This window comes from Typha angustifolia, chromosome 7, assembly GCF_048772165.1.
Source record: "Typha angustifolia cultivar Huaian chromosome 7, ASM4877216v1, whole genome shotgun sequence".
In the NCBI taxonomy this organism is placed as follows: domain Eukaryota; kingdom Viridiplantae; phylum Streptophyta; class Magnoliopsida; order Poales; family Typhaceae; genus Typha; species Typha angustifolia.
This window is the reverse complement of record NC_133245.1, coordinates 9,199,993-9,227,788: the sequence shown is the minus strand read 5'-3', so window position 1 is coordinate 9,227,788 and position 27,796 is coordinate 9,199,993. Positions and strand designations below refer to the sequence as shown.

The 27,796-nt window shown below is 38.4% G+C and overlaps 2 protein-coding genes across 2 annotated transcripts; one reads left to right on the top strand and one right to left on the bottom strand.

The window, feature by feature from the left end:
• Positions 1-10,982: 10,982 nt before the first annotated feature.
• On the bottom strand, positions 10,983-13,446 carry LOC140762192 (uncharacterized). The gene has a single exon (XM_073099826.1). It carries the CDS (start codon positions 13,217-13,219, stop codon positions 11,186-11,188), a length of 2,034 nt encoding a protein of 677 aa, XP_072955927.1. The 5' UTR covers positions 13,220-13,446; the 3' UTR covers positions 10,983-11,185.
• A 299-nt stretch (positions 13,447-13,745) lies between these two features.
• Positions 13,746-16,085, top strand: LOC140762191 (disease resistance RPP13-like protein 4). The gene is made up of 2 exons (XM_073099824.1): positions 13,746-14,993; positions 15,066-16,085. The coding sequence occupies exons 1-2, from the start codon at positions 13,768-13,770 to the stop codon at positions 15,826-15,828; spliced, it is 1,989 nt and encodes a 662-aa protein (XP_072955925.1). The 5' UTR covers positions 13,746-13,767; the 3' UTR covers positions 15,829-16,085.
• Positions 16,086-27,796: the final 11,711 nt, after the last annotated feature.

The window sequence follows — 27,796 nt, the reverse complement described above, 5'->3', positions numbered from 1 at the left end:
TCACCTCCGGCAATTGCTCTAGCAGGGTTCTCGACGGTGTGGTGGCGGTCGATGACGAAGGAAGGCCAAAGTTGGCCCAAAAAATAAAATCTTCAGGTCCTTCTTCTCTGTCCCGTTGCAACCATGGCAAGGAGCTTTCGGTCATCTGGAATACTAAAATAGTTGCTAGTGAGGTCCCTCTTGGGGTGCCGGGGATTGACTCCCGTGGAAGGCTAAGCTTGACAAAAACAAAATCTTCATCTCTTCCTTCTTCATTTTGTCGCAGCCATGGCAGGGAACTTTCGGCCGTCTGGGTGAGAAAAGCAGCAACCCCCAAGGTCTTTACGAGGCTATCACAGGCTGGTGCTGCCGTGGTTGGAAGATTGTGGCCTTCTCCTTCGAGTTGTCGCTCGGCGGAAAGCTGCACCGTTATCGCCAGTGATGGTGCTGTCGTGATCGACTGTCGATTGACCGAGGAGAATGGTGGAAGGTCACTAGAGGCCATACATGATTTCTTCCTAGTTGCTGACTCGCTGTGGTTGCAAATGAAGGTGGTGTAAGGCGGCCCAAGTGCTGAAACTTGTGGCTCTATAGCATCTCCCTCACCACTGATGAGAATTCCAGATGAGGGATATCCAGCGGCCATGCGTGGTCTTCCTCCATTCAACAGTGGTTCGCACGGTTGTCGATTCATTAAAGAACTCTGTTTTGACATCGAAAGAATCGCCGAAGGAAATTACTGCCTTGAAGCTGGACTCTTCGCCGTTTCTGCAGGGATAGGGAAAGGAACGACTAGCATTTCACGGTTTGTCGGCGAGGTCTCCGGTGCATAGGAAGATTTGGAGGTTCCAAGGGTTACTACAATGGTTGAGGATCCCATTGTAACCGACAGCAGTTCGTTGCGGTTGACCATGGGTCGAGGTGTAGAAGCTCGATCTTGCTGGATAGCCGAATTCTCCCCAACTTTTGTGATGAACGGGGAAGTTGTGGAGGATGTTGGGTATGCTGTGGAGGGTTTCCCATGCTGCATTGCGATTGCCCTGCTTGTTGAAGAAGGTTTCGGCCACGCCCGTATTTCCCGCATCATCTCCATCATCATTTGATTATTGATGGCCATCTATTTGGAAAGAGACCCCAACACAGCTAGAACATTAGGTTCTTCCGTATTCCGATTTGATCGAGCAGTTTCGCGGGTGGAAGTCCCTGCAACTGTTTCCCCCTCCTCTATTGGGAGAATCTCTTCTTCTTCATCTCGCCGTGCAGCCATGGATCTGATAGTCGTCATTGAAAGTGCTTGTCCGAGGAACGGTGGCTCTGATACTAGATTGATACGATCTCCCTTTTAGGTGAAGGCTCTGATACCAGTTTGATACGATCTCCCCTTTTGGGCTAAAGCTCTGATACCAGCTTGATACGATCTTGCCTATGGCTATAGAGCTCTGATACCAAATTGATACGATCTCGCCTCTGACTATGGAGCTCTAATACCAGCTTGATACGATCTCCACTTAGGCTAAGGTTCGATCTCTTCTAATTTCCTGATCTAGACTATATAACAACCCAAACAAAAAAAAAAAAAATTAATTTTGCATGGGCACAACGTGGCCGGCCACAGTGTGACCGGCCTCGTGCCCATGCAGTGGGGCTGCGTGGGGGAGGTGCCACGCACCCCCCCCCTCGCGTCACCGTAGCCAACTGGCTGCAGCCATCTGGCAGCGGCGGGCCCCAGCGCCGCCGCAGCCACCGCCAACCTCCCACCACCTTCCCTCTCTCTCTTTAAATCTCTCTCTCTCTCTCTCTCTGGATGCTCTCTCTCTATCTCTCTCTCTCTCTCGCCGAGGCCGGTCGTCGTCGTCGCCACCTCCTCGAGTGCCGGTGAGCTCCTCTCTCTCTCTCTCTCTCTCTCTCTCTCCTCTCTCTCTCTCTCCCTCTCTCTCTCTCTCTCTCTTGCCCAAGGGTGGGCTCGTCGGAGCCGAGCCACCGGCGAGAGGCCGGCCGCTGGCTGGCCAGCAGCGGCCGGTGCCCTCCCCGCCGGCCCGGGTCCGCAACCTCCTCCCTCACCTCCTCTCTTTCTTCTCTTCCTCTTCTCTTCTTCTTCTTCTTCTTCTTTCTTCTTTCTTTCTTTCTTTCTTTCTTTTTCTCCTTCTTCCTCAGCTCCTCTTTTCTCTTTCTGCAAAGTGTTGGGCTCGGCCCAGCACTGATGGTAGTTGTAATTAAATTATTAATTAATTAGTTTATTTATGTTATTTATTTAAGTATTTTGCTTCTTAATTAATGCAAATAGATTATTTAGACATTAACTATTTTAATAATATTATATATCCTTCAATGTAATTTTATTAATGATAATTTTTATAATTAATGATTAATTAGGCATAAATATAGGTAATACTTATATTTATTTATTTACTTACTTATATGTATATTAGATTAATAGATAAATTTGTAAATTATAATTATTAGATTTATATTCTAATATTCTTATGATATACATTTTTTAAGTAATTCTATTAATTTATTATACATTATTATTTTGTAACAAAGAAGATAATGGCTACATAGTCCCTAATTAATCAAGATATAATTTAATTATAATTAGGTTTTTATCTATATTTATATTTTATTTATAATAAAAATCTAGCCAATTATAAAAATAAGTAGAAATTCTAAAATCTAATAAATCATCATATTTTACTTGAACGGATTATAATAGGATAAACAACTAACTTTATGTTACTTAAACATTTTCAGACGATCCCGAACCCCTTATTTGAGACCCCATGGACCTTGCTAGCGATGAGTGTCACTCGGTTACCTGACGGACGTGAGAGATGCGTGGTTTGTATCTTCTGATCAGACGGTGAGTAGTCTTATCCCCTAGATCCCTTTCTCAAATTAGGATATATTACATATTATGTACATGCATAATTTTGGCTTCCAGCATGATTATATGACTTTATATAGAGATGATTTCAGTCAAGCATATTTTATCATGCATTTGATTAGACTGATCTGGGATATGAGTACATTGGTGATATATAGAGATGATTGGAGATGATTATGCTGTTATGATTTTATGTCGGGATGATTTCTATCATGAGTATGCATGTGGTAGATTAGCATGAGTATGCATGTGTTAGATACATGGTTGGAGTTTGCATTACATCATTTTGCTCTTGATTCCTATTCCACCTAAATTCCGGTTATGCATTGACTTGTTATTGTACTGGATATATGCATATGATTTGTCATTTAAAAAGGAAAGCATGAAATGTGATTGATAGGATAGTTGATAGAAAGCGTGAGGATACCCGAGTGGGCGCGAGGGTTAGGACGCGCTTGGTGGATGATTGATCGCTCGACATGGTCGCGATCCTGTTGGCCTTACGTCCGAGGTCGTTAGTCTGTGTGCGCTGCAGATATTCGGACACATGCCGTTTGCCAGGGCATATGTGGCGAGTTATCCTCACGAGATTTCTATCAGCTAGAAGGGTGCCCGGTCTGGATGGATGTTGATACCCTAGCGGATGGCAGGGTATGGTTATATTTGAGATACTCCTTGCGGATGGTAGAGTATGCTCTGAGCCTTCGGGCATGATGTTGAGACCGGGTACCGGGTGTTGACTGTGCACAGTGGTCTAGTATGATGATATTATACCGAGATGTCGGTGATGATCGTGATGTTGAGAAATGCATATGATTTCATTATCATTCGGTTACCCGATTATCAAGTGGTCAATATGCATCATATATGGTTGCATTTGATATCATAGCATAGTCATGATCGGTATGCATCATGTGTCATATTTGAGAGAGAGTTATGATGATAGATGACATGGAGATTTGTTTACTCATGGTCGAGGATTATATACTTTTATCAGTTATGACGTGTTATCTACTTTTCATTTATATATTATTGAGGATACATTCATATACTCATTCATGACATGATACTCTTTCTGATTCATATTATCCAGTACATGATTTACTCTCTGTTTGGCATCACTGATTCGGGGTAAGGTCTATTCACTGAGCCTTTTGCTCATGACTCTCTTTATTTCTTTTCTAACCCCCTCAGATATGTGGTACGTGATAGCGACTTGAGAAGATATTTTAGAGCGATGATGAAGTGAGCTATAGATACGAGATGGTATAGATGATAGTTTATATAGAAATCGAGTTGTACCAATATTTGATATTTGTACTCTTTTGTATTAGACAATGATTTGTATAACACAGGTCGAATCATAGTGTACCCTTGTATTAGTTATTTTAGTTGTATCTTGATGGTTTGTTGTGGCCTGTGTGGGTCCTGCCAGATTATGTAGCGATCTAGTGTATATTATTGTGGACTTTGATATTCATATGTTAACATGTTTATTTGGTTAAGAGTATGATTTATTTGGTGATGGATTATGTGATCATGGATATGTTAGCAGGTGTTATTTGATGATGTCATGAACGTATGTGCACAGGAGTGTATCTGTGCGTGACGGGCCCCGCCCGACCTGTCGCGTGCGCTGCGCATGCCGTGTGGGTGCGTGTGCGTGCACGTGCCTGTGCCGGGCGGGGGCGTTACAGATTAGATCTGGCACGGAACTTTGAAATAAGATCTCAAAATATGTCACCGTCGGATCGACATGAAATTTTGATATGTTGTAGCCCCAGAAAAGAGCTAGTTTCAGGCAAATCGGATGTGGGGATCTCTAGATATCGTCCGATTAGTGGACGAAGGTCAGGTGGTCTGTTTTGGATCCGTAGATGGAGGCACGTGATCCTAGGTAATGGTGGTTGAAGGTGGACCGGCGTTAATGGGGTGGCACTGGTGAAAAGTGGTGGTGGAAGAGTTATGGTGGATAGAAGGGTTAGGGCAAGTGTTGGATAGATTGGAAGAAAGGGGAGGAGAGGGCCACCCCTAAGGGACTAGGATGATTGGCCGGTCGAGAGAGGTTAGAAGCGGCATCGCCGGGGATTGAGAGAATGGGAGCGAAGAAGACGAAGGAAGCAAAGCAAAACTCAATCTCAATAATCAATAATGACTTTGGTTGTCATCCACATCCTTTTAGAGGCTAACCAACAACTCAAATTAACCTTAACAATATAATTTTCGCCGACCGCGTTTGAACGCACCGAGTTCGATCCTCTGGATTTGCGAACGCGATGTAGGTGTTCGAACGCGCAATTGAACGCACCTGTCGGTATTTGCGAACGCGATGCAGGCGTTCACAGTGCGTTTGAACGCACCGTGTTAGAATGCATAGTGTATTCTGTTCACCCGCGTTCACATCCCCGTTCACAAAGCGCGTTCGAACTCACTCCACTCGCGTTCGAACGCGACCTACAGAAAACTTATTTTAATGGAAATTAAACACTCAAACATGAAATAAAAATACTCCTAAAGTGAATCCATGCTCGAGACGACGTCGGTGAAGTTCGAATCATATCACTATAGTGAGGCCTCCTCCATAGCTGACGACTATAGAGGTTCCCATAATCACTCACTTAGCCAAGAGAGCCCTAATAGTTGGTGACTACATCTTCTACAAGAGGAAAGGAAAGTGACTGGCCAGAGAGGGCAGGGAAGATAACGACCACGGCCAACAACAAGAGGCTACGAGGTGTGGCCTCCACCGAGAGCCTAGAATACCCATGAAGGGTATCCAGGGAGATAGGACATCGAAGGATGCTCCTTGGACCGACACGACATCGATACAAGGTCGTCGACTGGCTATTTTCCATTGAGGCCAAAATAAGAAAGGGAAAGAAGAACATACTAAATACGAACTAAAGACTAATTAACTTAAAAGAGAGATAATTGGCGAACCATTTCGCAGTGATGACATGCTCTGGGTTGCTCTGGCACAGTGAAAAGTAAAATGGGAAAACAGAGGGCTGTGAGGTGAGGGAGGGAAGCAAAGAGAGAAAAGAAGAAGGAAAAATAGATAAGGCAATGCATGTGCCTAGCATATTCGCTTGATTTTAAATTTCTTTTTTCCAAGATGTTAAGTAACTAAAACCTGCATCCAAGACTAGAGAAGGGAACCAAAAATAGTTCTTGATGGAGAAAGAAGAGATTATGCTTCTTACCTTCACCTCACTATATTTGGTTTTGGCATAGAAGATTATTTTGCCTCTAGTGTTGTGGAGGAAGCTAGCGAGATTTTAGACTATCAAGGAACCTTCACATCTTCGATGGTTCCAAGACAAGATTTTTATTGGAGCCTACATTATGCATTTGGCTTAGCTATTGCAAACGTCGAAGAGGAGTGAACATCCTTAGACTTTGGGGAACCAAATGGGGGAGTAAGGCATTTTGGTATTGGAGTAAGTGTATTGGTGGCCTTTCTTTTGCCTGGCGAGATGATGTTAGAAAGGAGAGGATTAGGGGAAGCTTTAAGAGCTAGACTATCAAACAAGGAGAGGGAGCTCAAGGAGGGGGGATCTAGGTGACTGGGAAAGATAAGAGAGTGATTGGGAAAGATGGGAGGGATGTAGCTTCTTGCATGGGAAGTGTTTAGGGACGTTGGTACATGGAGGGGGTTATTCTCATGCAAAGTGGAGGGGGTAAGGAGGTAATTTAGAATTTTTTACTTTGGTGTGTGAGATGTCAAAAGTTATCCTTAGAGGACAGTTGGGTGGAACATTGACAAGGCTATTGGTTAGCGCCATACTTTTTGTTAGATTTAGAGTTCGAGAGAAATAAACATAAGAAGTGAAGGATGGCATGTTAGGTTTACGGACTGATAGGACTTTTGACCCATTGAAGTTTGAGTGATTGACAATGGGAGGGGTTGCATTAATGATATTGAATGAAACAATATGGGTGAAATACACAAGGATAACTGAGGGCGACATATTTAGGGCCACGATAGGGATGGTACAGTTGAGTGTGACATGTCTAGAGGCTATTGTAAAGAAAAATCTATCGAGGGCAATACGTGGCAGAAGTTGGGCTATAACAGGGAAAGATCTACCAATTGCGTCAACTATCTTCTAGCTACCAAGAGGCTCCCTTCTTTATCTCATGATGACTGCTCTAACAAGGAGTGGATGGCTACTACATTTAAGTACCTTAGTTGGAGTTCTCCTACTTTGTGATAGATGTGAAGGGGAAACTTACTTTTAATCTTAGTTTCTAATTCGCTCTTCATCGCACACTTCGTAAAGTTATAGCCTATTTTGCTAAAGAAGCATATGTGAGAACCTTATTATTCTTGATAGAGACATCAACCATAGCTCCATTAATAAAGGACATTAAGAGTGAACCAACGAGCAGTTTAAAGAGGTTGACTTTGACCCTAACACACATGAATCTAGTCCATTTGGCCACCTCATGATCGTCAAACATTATCAGTTCACCAATATGAGTAGCCAGCTAAAGGGCTATTCTTTGAAATAGGTATTCCAATAGCAAGCCATGGATTTACACCCAAAACTCACAAATGTTGAAGGGACGATTTATCAAATGGTGCTTTCAGTTGGAAGTGGACAAGCCCAAAATGATAGTTGAAAGACCATGGAGAGCTAAACTACACCCTATTCTTATTGCTCTCCTTCTCAAAGGAGAGGAGAAAAACATACTTGCTTTCTTCAACGATGTCAAGAGAACCCGCAGGACTCCATGCTTTTGAAAGGTCAGATTTGAGACTAGCACCGCTAAAGGGCTTTTCAGTGACAAACTTTCCATCCAATCAGAGCTTAGATTTAATCTATTTTCCTCTAGCAAAGGAATGACCACCTCCATGCTATTCTCTGAGAGGAGGGAGGAGAAGCACTTAACCAGCACATCGTCTAATCCTGTGAGTAAGAATGAGAGGAGTGGTGATAGATTTATTAAGGTAATATGAGCAAGGAGGAAAGATGTAGAAAACGAGGACAGAATAAGGGCCACAAAGAAATCCTAATGTAGGGGAGAGAGATGGTTCACATGAGAAAAAAAGGCTTTCCCTCTTTTCCTTAGTAAATATAAACAATGAAGGTTTGTGTTGGGAATTTGAAAATTTTAATTTAAATTAGGAGGTTTAGGTAGAAGAGTTGACATGGATTTGTTAAGTATTAAGATGTATTAGGTGAGTTTACTAAGTTAGTTAAACCTAGTTAGTTAGTCGTCAAACCCAAAATAGTTATAACAAATTCTCAAAGTTATATATATAGCTCATCTATTGCTGCAAGATGAGTTCAATAAATGCACACAAAACTAAATTCCAACCTCGAGCTAAAGTTTGTGTATTCATTGGTTATCAACCTAGTATGAAAGTATATAAATTATATGATGTGGTTTCTAAATAAGTATTCGTCTCTCGAGATGTTATCTTTCATGAAGAAGTTTTTTCCTTTTACATAGTGCCAACTTCATATCAACTTATTGATCCTTTTTCGCATTTAGTATTGCCACATTCCTCTTTGCATTCTCATGATACTAAAAATATGTAGTGGCTCATGATTCTGCTACTGTACATCTTTCTAATTTTTCAAATCCTTCTCCAATTGATGATCCTTCTCTAAATGATCAACATCATAATCTCATTGATCTGGAACCTCTTGTCCAAAAATTAGAGTTGCTAAGCCATCTTCTTATTTAAGAGATTACTATTATAATCTTCTTACTAGTTCAGCAACTTCTACTTCTAGTATCAAATATCCACTCTCTAACTATATCTCGTATAATGGCTTTCCAACTCTCATCGAAATTTGGTTATGAATATGTCATCTCAATTTGAACCATAGTTTAATCATCAGGCAGTGAAATATCCTCAATGGAGATCTTCTATGAAGACTGAATTGGACACTATGGAGGATAATTAGACTTGGACTGTATTTTCTTTACCTATTGGGAAACATACTATTGGTTGCAAATGGATTTACAAACTAAAATACAAATCTAATTAATCACTTGAAAGGCATAAGGCTCGATTAGTGGCTAAAGGCTATTCACAATGAGAAGGATTGGATTTTGTTGAGAATTTTTCTCGAGTTGCAAAACTAGTAATTATTCAAGTTTTACTTGTTGCTGCTTCTCAAAATTTATAGCTTGCTCAACTCCATATCAATAATACTTTCTCAATGGTGATCTCTTTAAGAAAGTTTATATGGATCTTCCTCTTAGTTATACTAGTAGGGGGAGTCTTCTAAATAGAGGGAGAAGCTAGTTTGCAAGCTTTATAAAATTATATATGGTCTTAAACAAGCTTCAAGACAATGGTACTCTAAATTTTCTCAAGTTTTGCTAACTTTTGGTTTTGTGCAATTCAAGTCAAACTATTCTCTATTTACCAAAGATAATGGTTTTTCATTTATTGCTCTCCTTGTATATGTGTATGATATAATCATCACTAGTCCTAATACTCATGCTATTTTTTGCTCTAAAGTAATTTCTTCACACTAAGCTCATGCTGAAGGACTTAGGTTGTCTTAAGAACTTTCTAGGTCTTGGAATTGCAGCATCTCAGCAAGGCACTGTGCTATCTTAGCACCACTACACTTTGCAATTACTTGAAAATACTAAGTACTTAGCTTGTAAACCTACTGTTGTTCCTATAGATTCTAAAGTGCAGCTAAGTGCCACTGATGGAGATCCACTCACTGACATATCTCACTACAGAAGACAAGTTGGTCGTTTTCTCTATTTGACCTTGTCCAGAACAAATATAAATTTTGTTGTTCACAAATTGACTCAATTCATATTTTAGCCTAGATTACATCATCTTCAAGTTGTTCATCATCTCCTCCGATACTTGAAGAACAATCCTAGTCAAGGGCTTTTCTTCTCATCTTCCTCGTCATCACAACTTCAAGCATTTTATGATACTAATTAGGGCTCCTATCTTGATACTTGAAGATTTGTCACCGGTTTTGTTATATTCATTAGAGATTCTTTAATTTCCTAGAAGGCTAAGTAGCAAACAGTGTTATCTTGCTCTTCAACAAAAGTTGAGTATAGATCTTTGTCTTCCACTGCTAGTGAAATATTTGGCTTCAACAGTTAATTAACGATTTTGAAGTGAAAGTGCCTTCCCCAACTTTTTTATTTTGTGATAATCAGGCTGCCATTCATATTGCTTCTAATCCCATATTCCATGAGACGACAAAGAGAATAGAGATTGATTGTCATTTTATTTGTGATAAAGTTTCTTCTAGCTTCATAAAACTCTTGCCAATTCGGTCTCAAAATCAACTTACTGATATCTTTACTAAACCTCTTCCCCTAATATGTTCTTTCCTTTCTTGTCCAAGATGATTGTTAAAGATATTTACAAGCCACCTTGAGGGGGAGTATTAAAGTGTATTAAGTGAGTTTACTCAATTAATTAAGCTTAGTTAGTTAGACGTCAGATCCAAGTTAGTTGTAACAAACTCTCGAAGCTGTATATCTACTCATTTGTTGTTGCAAGATGAGCTCGATAAAATAAAAAGTTAATTTCCACTCTCTCTCTCTCTCTCTCTCTCTCTCTCTCTCTCTCTCTCTCTCTCTCTCTCTCTCTCTCTCTCTCTCTCTCTCTCTCTCTCTCTCTCTCTCTCTATATATATATATATATATATATCTTCATCTCTTTTGAGCTCAATAGTAAGTTACAAGAACCGAAAGTGAAAAGCAGTTCAACTTGCATATTAGTGGTGTAGGCAAAGTGTTGAGGGGAGGCTCTACGAAAGTCTAAGTTTAAATTTGAGTAGAAAGTTAGTTACTGGTTCACTGCAAATGCACTTGAAGCATTTCTATAAGCAGCAAAAAAGGCTTAATTAAAAGCCACAAGACAATAAGAATCAATAAGTATTTAGTTTATCCTTGTCATATTAGCTTTGAATAGTCCAAGGATGAGTACTACGTCTTACCATTATTGTCCTTATTTTGAATTTAGATGTACTCATACACGTGACGATAATGTTTTCTTGGATCAAATCACACTAGCATAGAGTCCGATTATTCCGATTATACTAAGAGTAACCTTGACAACACTTAAAAATAAAAAATAAAAATATCTCGACTTAATTTGTTGATGATAACTAGATAAACAAATTGAGGCAAATTTGCTGCCCTGAGGAAGTCGGTAACAATCTCGGAATCGGAAAAAGAAAGATAAACTAAACCTTTAAGAAGGTAATGAAGATTGATTGCATTATAACCCTTAAATGAGATGAATGACATTTTCTGTCCAGCATAAGAACATGTGAAGTGGCATATAAACTAATTTAATTAATGGTTCCATATTTACTTCTCTACAATTAATTTAGCTCTAGCATGGCCTTCTTCTATCCTGTATTGCTCCCCTATTCCAAGATGAGCCATCAGGAACCATACCAATGTAAGTAGCTCTCCTCCAGCAGTGAGTTGTTTTGCATGGTAGTATCCTCTGCAATGAGTTGCAGCATAACATAACATCTCTACCCAAACAGCACTCATTACCTTCCATCTCTTCTCTACCTTTAACTCTAGCAAATCTTTTGCAAGTATGCATGCATCAAATAACACTGATTTGCTTCTATCCCCTTTAACTTGAATTGGTGGAACTTTAGTCTCAACCCAGAGAAGCATCTCACATGCCTGCGTCTCATCTGGATTTGTTTCCACACGTTGAAAGAAGTTCTTAGTCTCTGCGCAGGTGTCTCCGTATCGAATCTGTCCAATCCCAGCAGTAAGCATAAATGGGTGAACTACAAGAAGATACAACATGTAATTTGACACTACTTTGCTAATCCTACGATCCAAAGTGTTGCTCTCCGGATGATTTGTGCAATCATAGTAGTAACACAGATCGGATGCGATATGCCAGAGAAGAATGCTTTCATCAAACTCCACCTCGACACTCCAGCCAAGTTCCTTAAGGTATCCCTTCTTCTGAAGAGACCACTTCCCTCTGCAAGAGCTAAAACGCTTATAACCTTTGGAATCGTCTGCACTGCTAGACTTGCCCTTGAGGTCCTCAAAGATGAATTCTTTCAGCTCATCAGTGACAGGAGAACTCTTGGTGTGCCAAAATTTATCCCAGAGATCTTTGATAGAAATTAAGTCCATGAAACTTTTGTACGCAGACGGTTGATCTTCAAGGCAAAAGGTTATCAAATTGTATTGTGCCATGGAATTAGACCATCTTGGTCTATTCTGTGGATGGAAGAAAGACATTATTGAGAATATCATGTTCGATAGCCGGAATGTTTTGAGATCTTTAAGCCGGAGAAAGGTCCAGTCAGAGAAGACAAGTAGACCAACAGAGTAGGCCTCAAGAGAAAGAGCCCCTCCCAACAACAGATACGTAATGACTACATCGAGCTCCACGTAGCTATGTTTCCTGGTGATCCAGAAGAGAATGAGGGAAGACAGGGTCGAAGAGAAAGTGATGCAGCGAAGAAAAGGTCCTAGAGTGGTGTGAATAGCGGTCGATTTAGTGTAAAGCATTTCATAAACAAAAGAAAGTTCTATCTCGATAACCTTGAAAGCTTGGAAAGCAGAGCACTTGAGGAAGAAGGACTGGCTCTCGTTGCGGTCGTGGAAGCTAAGGATGAGATCCACGATAAGGCGCTTGAAGGTCTGAAAGAATTGATGAGATTTCGTCAGGACTGTCACCATACTAACATCCTCCACGACTGTGTCCAGAGAGCGTGGTTGGGATTCAGGTTCCTTCTCCACTTCTATCTCTGCTTGTAGTCCTGCAGTCGACATCGACGCATACTCCTCCATGAATTTGGCATAGTTGGGACCAGGGTCGGGAGGAGTGACCATGGAGTTTCTCAAGAAGTCCATGCTTGCAGACATGAGAGCCCAAGACTTTTCAGCATACTTAGTAATGCCAGCGACAAACATCAGAAGTGCAGGGGCCAGGAGCTTAGTGTTGGGCAAAGATCCAACGAAGACATAGAAGGCTACTGCAACCTGAAAAACTAGCCCAAGTAGGTGCCTCATCCATAGCTCATTGTCCTCTAGAGAGAAGGCAGTGATGGTGTCGGGGCCGCCGAGATGTAAGAGAAGAAACGGTGCCCAAAAAGCTTGGAGATCGCCATTTTCTTTGTGAGGACCAGAGGAAGTATTGTCTTGGTTATTTGAGAGGATGCCGAGCGCAAATGTGGCGACCCAGTCGGCGAGTAAGTAGGCCGACCAAAGTGTCAGGCTAACCCACCGAGAAGTGTTGCGCTTCCTAAGGTTCCCGGAGAAGATGAGGATGATCTGCAAGAATAAGCTGCACAAAATGAATGCTCGGATATCCCAATCACTCCATACTTTCCTTATTCTATAAGGAAAGAGTTGCATTTTTCTCTTTTGCGCTTTTTGTTGCGTCTTTCTTCTGCAGTACTACACATGGCATATGAACTTAAATCAGGTTGGTCATCATCCATCATCTTATTGAAGGAACGACGAAGGAGCATTTGTCGAATTGATGGACAGAGGAGGGACTTTGTCGCATGCAGATTCTTGGCATTTGAAACTTCAGCGGAATTTGACTGGGATGGCAATAACACATAATTAGTTTGATTGCTTCATAGAAGAGGGAAAAAAAATAAAGAGAAAAAGACGAAAGGAGAAGGAAGAGAAGAGGAAAGTTGCTGAGAAACAGAGTCAGAGTGTGAACGCCACCAAGAAAGCGGCTTCAATAGGAAGACGAAAGATCAATTGGACGACTTGGAGTCTTCTACGCCACGTAGACTACGCGCTCCCTGAGTGATCAGTGAGCCCAAAAAAGTAAACCGAAAGTGACTTCCTTGACGTTAGTGAACAAGCCATTTAAGATATGGTGTATTTTGTCCTCAAAATTAAGACTGACGGTGATTACCTTCCAAAAGCTGTCTTGCTAAAAACAAATGGCTGCCTTTCTAGGAGATTTCCAGCACGACAAAGGCAACTTGCTAAAACAGAACACCAAAACTTGTCCTACATATTCTACTGGGAATCTAGCCATTCTCCAGCTAAATCATTGCATCCTCGATCTCGTTACCGGAGTCAGCGTACCAACGAGAATGGCAGAGGAAGGCATAGCTGACGTTGTTTCTCCATTCATGAAGCAGTTAACAAAAGCAAAGGACCTGGCTCTCCATTTCAAGGACGATGCTGCCTTCTGTGAGATCAATCCATTGTTTCAGGCAATTGAGAAAAACGTCCGGGTTGTTGAAGACGTCTTACTAAGAGCAACGAGATGGGAGAAGGGTGTGATCAATGATTTCGGCATTCTCGCTCGAAACGTGGAAGACATCCTGGAGGAAAACTGCAATCTTCAAACTATCAATTTACAACTTCAAACCATCGACAAGGAGATTACAAGCTTAAAAGATCGCATGACTTTGCCACTCAATCTGCCACGTATTGAACCGGTCATGCCAACATCATTATCTAATCCTCCATCGTCGGTGGTGTTACAGCCATCGGATGAGTGGAGGAAGCTTGAGATCGAGAAGAAAATTTTGGTGAGCTCGAGCATGTCCAATCTTCAGGTGAGCTACGAGAACCTTGATCTCCAGTTGAAACTATGCTTGCTTTGCTTCTCTATCTTCCCAGAAAACTCAATCATCAATAAGAGGACATTGATCTACTGGTGGATCGGCGAGGGCCTACTAACGCCGACAAGAAGCCAAACGGCGGAGGAGACCGGAGAGACTTGCTTTAATAGGCTGATCGCCAATGGCCTGATCGAACCCATCTACCAAAAGCGGCGTCCTACGACCAACTACTACAGAATGCATCCTTGGACGCGACGAATGGTGATCTTCGTAGCGAAGAGAGGGCAGTTCTTTGATTTTGATGCGGAAGGCAACCCAACATCGGATTTCTCAGCAACTCGTCGTGCTTGCTTAGCTCTCACCAGAGAAGGTGCTTCGCAAGAAATGCTAATGAAAGGCCGCAACAACCCTGCTGATTTGCTGACGCTCTTCAATATTAATGAGCAGTACCTGAAATTCGAGAAGAGCTGGTTCTCCGGAATGAGGAAGATCAATGTGCTCCATCTAGGCCGGTGGCAGAACTCGGCGAAGCATCATATCGAAGTCGAGAGCACCCAATTCTTGGAAGGACTGCAAATGTTCAAGCACTTAAGGTACCTCTGCTTTCAAGGAATTTCCAGAATTACCAAGCTTCCTACATCGATTGGTGAGATCTCAAATCTCAGGATCTTGGACCTCCGAGCATGTCACAATTTGGAGAGATTGACGGAGAAAATCACTTCGTTTAAGAAGTTGACCCACTTGGATGTATCAGGGTGTTACTTGCTAGAAGGCATGCCAAAGGGAATTGGCTCGCTCTTGGAACTCCAAGTGCTAAAAGGATTTGTCCTTGGCGATTCTACAAGCAAGAAAGCATGCCGACTTACCGAGTTAGCGAAACTGGAGAAGCTGAGGAAACTGAGCATAAGTATTGGAAGCCAGGTGACGGTGACGGAAGGCGAGCTGAATGAGCTGGGAAATTGTGGAGCCCTTCGCTCTCTGACGATTACATGGGCAATGTTACCATCTAAAAAAGTAATTTCAAGGCTAACCAGGATGGCATCGATGACGATAACGTCCCTCTCCCTTCCCCCAAGTCTCGAAAAGCTTGACGTCCGATGCTTCCCGAGTAAAATGGTGCCAAATTGGCTGGTCCCTGCTAAACTGGGGAGACTAAAGAAGTTATACATCAGGGGGGGAATGCTGACTAGCCTTGGAAAACATGGAGGACTACACTCGCAGATATGGAATGTGGAGGTGCTGCGTCTCAAGTTCTTGTGTGATTTGGAAGTTGGATGGCCGGAAATACAAGCAATATTTCCACATCTGACTTACTTAGAGGTACACAATTGCGAAAAGCTAACATCCTTACCTTGCGACAAGGATGGGGTGTGGATGAATACTGAAAGAGAAAGGTCCCAAGTTCCAGCAGCCGGAGCTACCACTTGATCCATTTATTTCAAAGTTCTCCTAGACTCCTTTTCTTTTCCTCCTTTATCGGTCTATTCTTTTTTAGTTGATGCATAAGAGCATATGATTTGGTAAGAGCTGAGAATTTATCTAGTTGAGCATCAGGCAGTATATGTTCAACCTAAGAAATACTAATTAATTAACATTGAAGAAATGTGAAATCAAATATTCTGATATCAATTGAAATATCAGAGAGATATGAAAAATAAAATCTTAAGTCAAATTCAAAGTTAAAAGGGTTATTTGCATAGAAAACTCACTCGATTTTCGATTTGGTGAGCCAAGTCTTTTTCGATTTTTCATACACTTTTAGGTTTTTTTCTTATTTTTCTTTTAACTTTGCTATTACTATAATTTAATACATCATTAAATATTGACGGGACACTGTAAGAGAGAAAAATGACCTCGTACTTTTCTTCTTTTTCATCTTCTACTTTATATGATGGTGTTAATTCTTTTTCTTCTTTTTCATCTTCTACTTTATATGATGGTGTTAATTCTTTTTCTTCTTCTTTTACTATTGCTGCTCTTTTTTCCATCTTCGTCTTCTCCTTTTAATACTTAAACTACAAAATTTCAGTTTAGTGCGGTTTTAGAATTCAGAAAATAATTATTTGGTGTCAAAATATTATAAAATCAATTAAATAAAATTGGTGATATCATGATTTACAACTTTTGTATTAGATTATAAATCTATCTGTGGATAAACGAATAATTCCAAGTTTAAATATGAAATTATGAATTACAGCTATAATTTCGTCATGCAAAATTTCATACTTAAACTACAAAATCCTAATTTAGCATAGTTTTAGAAAAATATTCAGAAGATAATCATTTGACGTCCAAATATTATGAATTAAATTGGATAAAATCAGTGATATCATGAACTACAACTTTTGTATTCAGAGTTTCTTCAGATTATGAATATATTTATGGTGAACTGAATAATTCCTAGTCTAAATATGAAATTATGAATTACAATCAGAATTTCATTCTTAAACACAGAATTTTAATTCTGCATAGTTTCGAAAAACTATTCAAAAGATAATTATCTAACGCCTAAAAATTATGAAACTAATTGGATAAAATTAGTGACATCATGATCCACAACTTTTTATTCAGAGTTTCTTCAGACTATGAATCTATCTGGGTCAAAATGAATAATTCTTAGTTTAATTATGATTAGTTAAATAACCAAAAGCATGACTACATGATTATTATTTATTTTTATGTAAATTATAATTGTAAAATATATAAATTTATATTTGTGAAAGTTGTTAATATATTTTCTTCTACTTCTTTTTTTTCTATTATTTCTTCTTCTTCTTCTATCTCTTAATCATTCTTTTTTTCTGTATAAGTTTATCTAATCGCTCTTTAATCAATACAATAAGAGATTAATCGGAGATACTTGTGAGATAATTATAATTAGTTAAATAATAAAAGTATGACTCTGTATGATTATTATTTATTTCTATGAAAATTATAATGGTGAAGTATGTCAATTCTACAGTGTATAGAAAAAATAACGAAAGTTGTTAATATATTTTTTTCCTTCTTCAACTACTTCTTTTCTGCTATTGCTTCTTTTTCTTCTCTTTCTTTTTTTTCTTCTTTTTTCCTTCTTCTTCTATGCCTTAATTTTTTTTTATCTATATAAATCTCTCTAATCACTCTTTAATTAATAAAGTAAGAGATTAATCAGAGATAGTAGTGAGAATTTACATTTCATTATCTTTTAACAGCTTTCGTTTTTTTAATACACATTTATTATCTTTTAACGACTCTAGTGGTAAAGTAGATTAAAATGAAGAAGGAACAACAAAAAATAAGAAGAATAAATATATTAACAACTTTCGTTAATATAATAACAACTTTTGTTATTTTTTCTATACATTTTCTATACACTACAGAAATTACATATTTCACCATTATAGAGTCATATTTTTTGTTATTTAACTAACAGAAAGAGCAAAAGATAATTATGATTAGTTAAATAACCAAAAGCATGATATTACATGATTATTATTTTTTTTTATGTAAATTGTAATTGTAAAGTATGTAAATTCTGTAATTTATAGTAGTGAGAACAACGAAAGTTGTTAAAAATCAATAAAAATTATTATTATAGATGCGAAAATTTTTAATATATTTTATTCTTCTTAGTCTACTTCTTCATTTCTGTTATTGTTTCTTCTTTTTCAATTCCTTAATCACTCTCTTTTTTTTCTATATAAGTCTTTATTATTGCTCTTTAATTAATAAAGTAAAAATTATTTTGAGATAGTGGTGAAATAATTAGGATTAGTTAAATAACAAAAAGCACGACTCAACATGATTTTCATTTGTTTCTATGTAAATTATAACATAGAATTTCGTACTTAAATAGAATTTCACACATAAACATAGAATTTCATAATTAAACTAAGAATTATTTATTCCGACATAAATAAATTCATAATGTAAAAAAACTCTGAATACAAAAATTGTAAATCATTATGTCACCAATTTTATCCAATTAATTTCATAATTGTTGGACTCATATAATTATATTTTGAATAATTTTTTGAAACCGTGCAGAATTAAAATTCTGTGTTTAAGTATGAAATTCTACGTTTAAATATGAAATTCTAACTATAATTCATAATTTTATATTTAAATTAGGAATTATTATTTTCACCATAGATAGATTCATAATCTGAAGAAATTTGAATACAAAAGTTGTAGATCATGATGTCTTCGATTTTCTCAAATTGATTTCATAATATTTGGACATGAAATGATTATCTTCTAAATATTTTTTTAAAACTGTGCAAATTAGAAGTTTATAGTTTAAGAATGAAAAGAAGAAGATAGAAAAAAGAGCAGCAGCAAAATAAGAAGAAGAAGAAGAATTAATACTAGCATATGAAGTAGAAGATGTTGATAAAGAAGAAGATGAGTACGGTGCCATATTTCTCTCTCTATAGTGTCCCATCACCACAGCATCTCCAAGGGAGGGCTCTATAATTGGAGCTCAAAAGCTCCAAATATATAGCCAAGAGCTTGGTGCACTCCAGTACATGGGCTCAATATTTATTATTTAATTAATATAATATATATATTTATATATTATATTTTAAATTACTTAATAAGTCCTCTTAATGTTATTATTTTTTAATAAAAAATATATGGTAAGAAAACTCTCATTGATATCTTTATAATAAGACTAATATTCAATAGTTTCAAAAATAATTTTAAATTACGATTTTTAATTAAAAATATTGAAATTATATTACACAAAATAAAAATAAAATATTTAAAATAACTTAAATAATTTAATATTAGACTCATTTTAAAGATCTCGATAAGAGCATTCTAATGGTATTATTTTTTATTAAAAATTGATTAGCAAACTAATTATATATTCAGTTTAATTAATTAGATTATTTAATAAAGGATATAGACAAAATTTAAATTTTCGAATTAAGCTTTTGTAGGGCAAAATTGGCATTTCTTCCAAAAGTTAAATAGTATTGGAGCTGAGCTCCAAATTTTTAGATGGGGCTCCAAATTTGGAGCTCCACTATAGCTAGCTCCAAATTTGGAGCCCTATTTGGAGCCCGATTGGAGCTTCAACGGGCTCCAAATTTAGAGTTTTGGAGTCCGGTTGAAGATATTTGATGCACTAAATGACAGAAATGGTAAAATTAAAAGAAAAATAAGAAAAAAGCCTTAATTGCAAGGGAAACCGAAAAAGACCCTAGCTCGCCAAATTGAAAACCAAGTGGGTTTTCGGTGTAAATAACCTAAGTTAAAAATTAAAATGATTTGGTTTAGGAAAACCATATTGAACTATGTTTAAAGAAACTGCTTAAGAAACATATTTTAAAAATCAAAATCAAATAGAAAATGAAAATTCGAAGTATACTCAAATTGAGAAAAACTAAACTTTAGTCGAAAAGTGAAAATTATATAAGAGTATAAAATGAAAAGTTAAGAAAGAATAAAAACAATAAACATGTCAAATTCACGACCATGATTTTTTTTAACGTAAAATATCTCTCAGTTTGTTGAAAGAAAAATTAAATCAAAATAGAATCGATCTATATTAAAGCATTCGTACAAAAAGTACTTACAACCCCCTAAACAGTCAGTTATTATAGTGTTGAAGTCATTGTCTCTTGCTCAAAATTCATCTCAATTAATTATTCCATAATAAGATTGCCTCTGCATCTAGTCTGCAGTACATTCAAACACTTCGGCGGTGAGTGATGCTAGTCGATATATACTCTATTTGGCTCCTCTGATGCTCCATAATCAATTTCTGATAAAGAATAGCACTTAAACATATGTTGTGGCTCTTTTCGCAACAAATGGAAATCTAACAGTTGGCGGTAATAATCTGATTCCAAAGAGTTACAAAAAGTTCGATCAAAATAAATAAATTAAATAAATTTATAGATTACAGAATATAAAATTCTGAATAGGCGAGTCTAGTGTTGGACACTATTTTCTTAAGACCAATTCGCCCTCCACCGATTGCGTTCTAGAACAGTGGACGTCGGTCTCGCAGGATACAATGACTGTCTTGCACTGGAAAGGAAGCAGCTTTCTAATACCTTGTTGAACCTGAATCGTGCTATGCTCTCTCTCAAATGTAGACTCAAACTTAAGACTCGACTTTAGAAGGAATGAACCCAAATTAGGCAAAAAATTAATATTGAACTTTACCCGTGCGAACTGAACCGAACCGAGCCGGGCCGGGCAGCACGCGCAAGTTAAGTTGTATAGTAACATTTACTCACAAAATAGGTACCCCTTTTGGAGTCCAAAGCCCATAAGAAATTTATTACTTATATACTATACTAACATTTCTCAAATATCCAATATGGTACTAAACTCACTTTTCTTTATTTTTTCCATTGCCATGATATCCACTTTAGAGCCAATTTTCATTCACTTCTCTTCATGGATTTGACTAAGTGAATATATGATAATAAAGTACTCTTTAAGTTAAATTAATTCCACCATTAAATCATCATTAATAATGTGTGGGCTCCACTTAAAACTTAGCTCAATGTTAATAAAAAATTTATGTCAAATATATGAAATTACCAACAATAACTCCATGAGAAACCCTATAGAACTCTTCTAAGATGAGAATAGAATTATATTAAGTTCTCACATGAATGGATGCTACCCTCTACCATTAATTTATCTAAATACAAGTAGGGAAGGACTTTACTTTGTACTAGTAGGAGAATCTACCAAAAGAAATTTTAAGTCTGAATATGAATAAGAATTTTTCTTCTCAAATTTACGGATGTTGTCCGGATACTATTTAAATCTTCTTAAATGATTGCATTTCAATGCCCGGATGCTAATGACCTCGCCCAGATGGGTCCTGAAATTGCAATGCTGAAGTCTAATTTCTATGTGAATTTCCTTAATTTCTTTGTATAATCTTATTTCCATAAACTACATGACTTGACTGACTATACAATTGAATATAATTTGTACAACTTGATGATATATGATTTTATCCATAATTTGCCCTTATAAAAAGATTGCGCTTACAAACATAAAATTTGTAATTTCAGCAATTGAAGAAAATCCAGAACTGAAGGTAGTATAGATTATAATTTAAAAAGTGTAAGAAAATAAAACAAAATGTAACAAAGTGTTTAGTAACTTAAGAATTACTAGAGTAATTGACTGAAACTCTATATTTGAATTCAAGAGTTTCAAACTTCCAAAACCGGTTTGAATACCAAAATGAAGTAACAAAAATAATCTATTATGGTGGCGTGAGCTTTGTTGCCCGGCACCCTAATTGATCCCTCTTATTGCATTTACAGATTTTGTGCAAGTTCATATGCACTTTGGAAGCCACAGCGTGGGAGGTTTGTGAAGCTTTACTGGCCTTCGAAAATTTTGATATATCTATAAGAAGCCAAAATATATTATATAAGATTTTGATGAAAAGATATAATTGATAACATTTGAAATTTCTACATTGATTTATATCAAAAAGTAGATGGCGTAGATGATGTTCATCGAATTTGTATCATTTATTATGGAATAAGAAGAGTATTTGGCAGAGAAAGAAAGAGCGGAAGTGATCAAACTCTGACTGCCATCATGAGATGATGGTTTTGAGAAAGCTTTGTCTGTACTACCTCTGCTTGGGATTGGAGGTGTGAGAAAGATTACTCTTGCTGAACTTGTTTACATTGATGAGAGCGTAATGGATGTGTTAGATAAAATACTTCAATCAGGATCCAAGACTTACCTATTGATATAGTAGATAGGATGTTGATCCACACTAATTCTTTATTTGAAAGTAATCGTCTCAACGTCTTGTATCTCCACGCGCTAGGAATTACTAAGCTTCCTCCCTTTTACCAACCTCACTGGATGCGATTACCATTGATTAGATATGAGCCCTCTAGAGGGGCTAGATTTGGAGAAGATAACTCATCGCGTTTAGAAGGCGTTTGCACCATGTTCGAACACACTCTGAAAAGTTCGCGACCGTGTTCGCACATACAGAGGAGGTGTTTTGGTTGTTCAAACGCACCTTGGAAAGTTCGCAACTGCATTCGCACATATAGAGAGATGAATTTGCATGTTCAAATGCGCTTGGCAATTAAGTGATTGTGTTCAAATGCACATGGGTTGTGTTCGAATGCACCCACTTAACATACAATTTCTAGAGTTACGAGAGTTCTGTTTAGACTTGAATTTGACATTATCTTATTAATCTATGTAATGGTAGGGATGCCCTAACCCTAGTAGAGTTGGTGATTGCTTTAAAAAGGAAGTTCTTGGAGATAAATATGCATCTTCACTAACAAGGTCCATCTTATCGTTTACACATCAAGATTTTCGTCTTAAGGGTCCTCTAGATGATATATCAATCTCAAGGGTTACTAAGATTAGAGATCAATCATGAGAAGTAGTGAATTGCGGTCACTAGCAATCAAGATTGATTAAAATAAAGTCGTGGGGATCGACAGGTTGTTTTGTAAGTCGGTTTTGTAAACTGCTACAGTTATTAGTGATTGGTTTTGATCCGAGTTTGGATCCATTTTTTTTTCCATTTGGATATTTTCACGTAAAAATCTTAGTGTTCATCATTGCTTTATTATTTTAATTTTTATCCTGCATATATACATAAGCAAAGAGTTAGAATTATTGCCTAGGGTTTAGATATACATGCGTATCTAAGTATTTTTCAATTAGTATCAGAGCATGCTCTCTTACTTTAGAAAGAACCACTAGGTATGGATTTCCACAGAGATGGACAATCTTCTATTAGACCTATTTTTGATGGAGCGAATTATGCTTATTGGAAAGCTAGAATGAGAGCTTACATGAAATTGATAGATGAGCATGTTTGGCTTAGTGTTTTAGACGGCTGGAGTGTTCCTATGCACGTGGTGAATGATAGGTTAGTTAAAAAACCCACTAAGACTTGGGATGAGTCAGATTATGAAAATGTCGGCTGAAATAGCAAAGCAATAAATGCTATTTTTAGTTGTGTTTCTTTGGATGAACTTCGAAGAATTTTTACATGTGAAATTGCTAAAGATGCTTGGATAATCTTAGAGACTACACGAGGGAATCACTGCTGTTAAGCTCTCAAAGCTTCAAAGGTTGACAACAAATTTTGAAACTCTTCGAAAGGAGGAAAATGAAACTTTTGATTACTTCTATACAAAACTTAGTGACATAGTCAACTCTAGTTTTAACTTAGGAGAGAAAATTCTTGAACACAGAATTGTTCACAAAATTCTTAGGTCTTTCCCTAGAAAGTTTCAAGCTAAAGTCACCGCCATTGAGGAAAGTAAAGACATTGATTTTATAAAGATTGAACAATTAGTAAGGAATCTTCAAACGTTTGAATCCACTCTTTCTAAACCTAAAAAGTCTAAAGGTATGACCTTAACTACTATTAGAGAAGATTTAGAAGAGTCAGATGAAGAGAGTGAATTAGATCCTGAGATGTTAGCTATGCTTGTTAAAAAGTTACTAAATTTTTTAAGAAGCCTAATAAGTTTAATAGTGAGAAGTTTGAGAAAAATAAAAACCTTGAAAGAAAGAAAAATCCTTTGATTGCAAATTTAGGAAGTGGTAATAATAACTCCAAACAAAAAAAAAATTCAAGAAAGCAAAGTATGATGCTATGAATGTTTTGGTTTTGGTCATACTGCACAAGAATGCCCAAATCGGCTCACGAGGAAAGGTAAGGCTATTAAAGTCTCTTAAAGGAATCGTTGCGTAGCCTATCTTTGGTACAAAAACCTAACAAATTGGAATCAGACCTTATCATTGGTATCAGAGCCTATCAATTTGGTATTAGAGCTTATCATTGGTATTAAAGCCTATCAATTTGGTATCAGAGCTTATCATTTGGTATTAGAACTTATCATTGGTATCAGAGCCTATCAATTTGGTATCAGAGCTTATCATTTGGTATCGGAGCTTATCAAATTGGTATCAGAGTTATCAAATTGGTATCAGAGCCTATCTTTTGGTACCGAAACTCATCACCATTATCATCCATAACCCTAATATCCACTCCACCGTCACCACCACCATCATCTGCACTATATCGTGTTTTCGTCCCAGTTGTAGTTCAAATCTACAAAGGGCGTAAATACAAAAAACATAGATCAAGGAGTTACAGATCGATCTCACTTTGTTTCATAATTTTCTAACATGGGAGAATATTTTTCCTTAGTAGCGCGGACTGTTTGTTGCAATAAATCCAGATCTTGAAGGAATCATTCCGTAACCTATCATTGGTATCAGAGCCAGGTGAACCTTAGACCTCCATTAATGGTGAAAACAAGGAAGATGGTATCAACAAAGAGATTAATGGAGAATATACTGACAAGAGAAGACTCAATCCACGATAACCCTAATCGTGAGGCCGATTCCTTTGGAGTGACGACGGTAGGATCAAGTCAACCAACGTCCATGGGTGTGAACATGAGCTTGGCGGATGAACTTAGGGGCATTTTTCAAATATTGCTGCATAGGGTTGACGCAATGCAGAATGATCATAATGCTTTAAAAGAATATGTCATGAACCGATCAGCTTCGTCATCTCCTCGATGAAGATCGGTGCCTCAAGAAGGACCAGCGATGGGACTACAGCGAACCGATACCCCATAGGTCCAGGTGCAACATGTTAGTGTCAATGATCCTCTTTTACCTATTCCTACACATCCTCCTCCACCTTCGATACACAACCCAAGACCGGTGGTGGTGGAACCCGAGAGGCGTGCGGCATTAGTGCGCTTCGTCGATGAAGAGGATTGGCACTTAGAGAATGATGTTGATCCCTTCAGAGATGGTGATGGGCGAGCTTGAGGATTTAGAGAAGGAGATCAACAAGCACATAGGTTCAGACCTGAACCAAGGATCTTTCACGAACCGGACAATGCTATCCAAGGGAGAATCGCGCACTTATACTTCCCAAAATTCCAACGAGGTGATCCGATGGATTGGGTATTTCAAGTGGAACGATACTTTGATTGTCAAGGGACAATGGAGGATGCAAAGGTCTAGATGGCAAGCTTTCACCTCCAAGGAACGGCATTGCATTAGTATAGATCGGTTATTCGTGGTGGAGGATTTACCGGTTGGGCTGACTTCTGTAGGAGGATTACACGTAAATTTGGGACAACGGCATATGAAGATTTTGCTGCCATATTAAACAAGATATTGTTGAGGCTTTTGAGAAGGTTGTGAGGATGGAGCAAAAGCATAAGGCTCTTAAGATGGCAGCGAAAACAAGTTGGGGCAACTGAAATGGGCGGTTTGAGCCTAGAATGCGAGCTAGAAATTCTGTGGGTTCAAAGACAGCGGCTACCAGTACTAGACCACGATCACTTTTGAGACCTTCTTCTAATGTTAGAGGAGGCATAAGACCTCTCGTTTGAACTCTCACACCTGCCCAGGTGGAGGAGCGAAGAGTGAAAGACCTTTGCTTTTGATGCGATGAACATTTCACTCCTGTTCATCGGTGTTCCAAACCAATCAGGAGTGTGATGCTCATTGACGGTCTCAAGGAGGACGAGGAGGTTGTTGGTGATGGAAAGTGTTCAGAGGAGGTTCATGAGGAGGCCGTAGAGGAGGGCACAGAGAAAGATATTCAAGTTGAAATATCGATACAAGCATATTCAAGTACTTCCACGCCGAGGATATTACGGGTGGATGGACTTGTTAAAAAGCATTGTGTGCACATCTTCATCGATTCTGAGAGTACACACAACTTTCTAGACAAGTGGTTAGTAAGGAAGTTGGGCTTGGATGCTGAACCGACTTGGGAGTTTGATGTTGCTATAAGGAGACGACATGAAGCTTTGTGTGGAGAGCTTGTGTCGCCGGGTTGGTATAAGAGTGCAAGAATACGATATTATTATGGACCTATATCCATTGGCACTACTAGGAGCGGACATTGTCCTCAGCACTTAGTGGTTGCAGAGCTTAGGCCCCGTCACTTTTGATTTTTAGAGTATGTGGATAAAATTTAAGCAAGAAAACAAAGATGTTCGGCTTGATGGCGTTCAGTCTCCGCTGATTCCAGCGATGCGGCCGATGGTGGGGTTGCCTTGTGCGAGTGATTTGGCCTATCTTCTTTAGTTAGGACCAGCAGGAGACGAGCCTCATATGATTCTAGATACTACCATCGAGTTGTCTAATTTATTAGATAAATTTGCTAGACTGTGTGAGGAACTAAAGGAGATGCCACCAAGGTGAACGGCAGACCATCGCATAGGGATTGTACCCAGGGCTGTACCGACGAACGTGAGGCCATATCGATATCTACATGTGTAAAAAGAAGTTATCTCCAAGATGGTAGCCGAGATGTTGGAGCAAGGCCTCATACAACCAAGTCATAGCTTTTACTCATCGCCCGTGTTATTGGTGCGAAAGAAAGACGGGACATGGCGTATTTGTGTCGACTACCGGGCACTAAACGCTATTACCGTCAAAGATCGATATCCCATTCCGGTCATAGAGGAGTTGTTGGACGAGCTTGCAGGGGCGACCATATTCAGCAAGCTTGACTTGAGGGTCGAGTATCATCAAATTTGAGTTCACTCGGCTGATGTGCACAAAACTGCATTTTAGACTCCAAACGAGCACTACGAGTTCCGGGTGATGCCCTTTGGTCTCACCAATGCTCTACCTACTTTTCAAGGCCTCATGAATGATATATTTCGGCCTCTACTACGAAGGTATATCTTGATATGTTTTTACGATATTTTGGTGCACAGTAGGACTGAAATGGAGCATTGTTGGCATTTGGAGGATATGCTAAATTTGTTGAAGCAAAACTGGTTGAAGATTAAGAAGTCCAAGTGCCTATGGGGAATACCACAAGTGGAGCATTTAGGCCACAACATCATAGTGGAAGGTGTAGCGGCGGATTCTCAAAAGGTAGCATGCATGACGCTTGGCCGATCCCTACTCCCACCATAGGATTGCGAGGATTCTTGGGGTTGACCGGATATTATTGCTGCTTCATCGCTGAGTATGGCAAGATCGCTGCTCCTCTCGCTTCTTTGTTGAGGAAGGACTCTTTTAGATGGATTGATGAAGCCACTACAACTTTTGAAAAACTAAAAACAGCAATGATAACAGCGCCCGTTCTAGCTCTACCGAACTTCACCAAAGAGTTCATTGTGGAATGTGATACATCGGGAGTTGGCATAGGAGCTGTACTAATGCAAGGAGGACATCCCATAGCCTTTCTTAGCAAGGCCTTATCACAAAAATCCTAGCAATTATCAACTTACGAAAGAGAGATGTTGGCAATTCTGCATGCGGTGACAAAGTGGAGGCCTTATTTAATCGGTAGGCAATTCATTTTCTAAACCGATCTAAGGAGTCTTCCATACTTTATGGGACAGCGTGTTCACACTTCGGTGTAGTAGAGATGGGTCAC

What these genes read in the sequence shown, in the direction of transcription:
- LOC140762192 (XM_073099826.1), bottom strand. Translation starts at nt 13,219, where the DNA reads ATGCAACTCTTTCCTTATAGAATAAGGAAAGTATGGAGTGATTGGGAT.
- LOC140762191 (XM_073099824.1), top strand. Translation starts at nt 13,768, where the DNA reads ATGGCTGCCTTTCTAGGAGATTTCCAGCACGACAAAGGCAACTTGCTA. An exon ending in CAAATGTTCAAGCACTTAAG is followed by an intron (nt 14,994 to 15,065) that starts GTACCTCTGCTT and finishes CTCAAATCTCAG; the next exon opens with GATCTTGGACCTCCGAGCAT.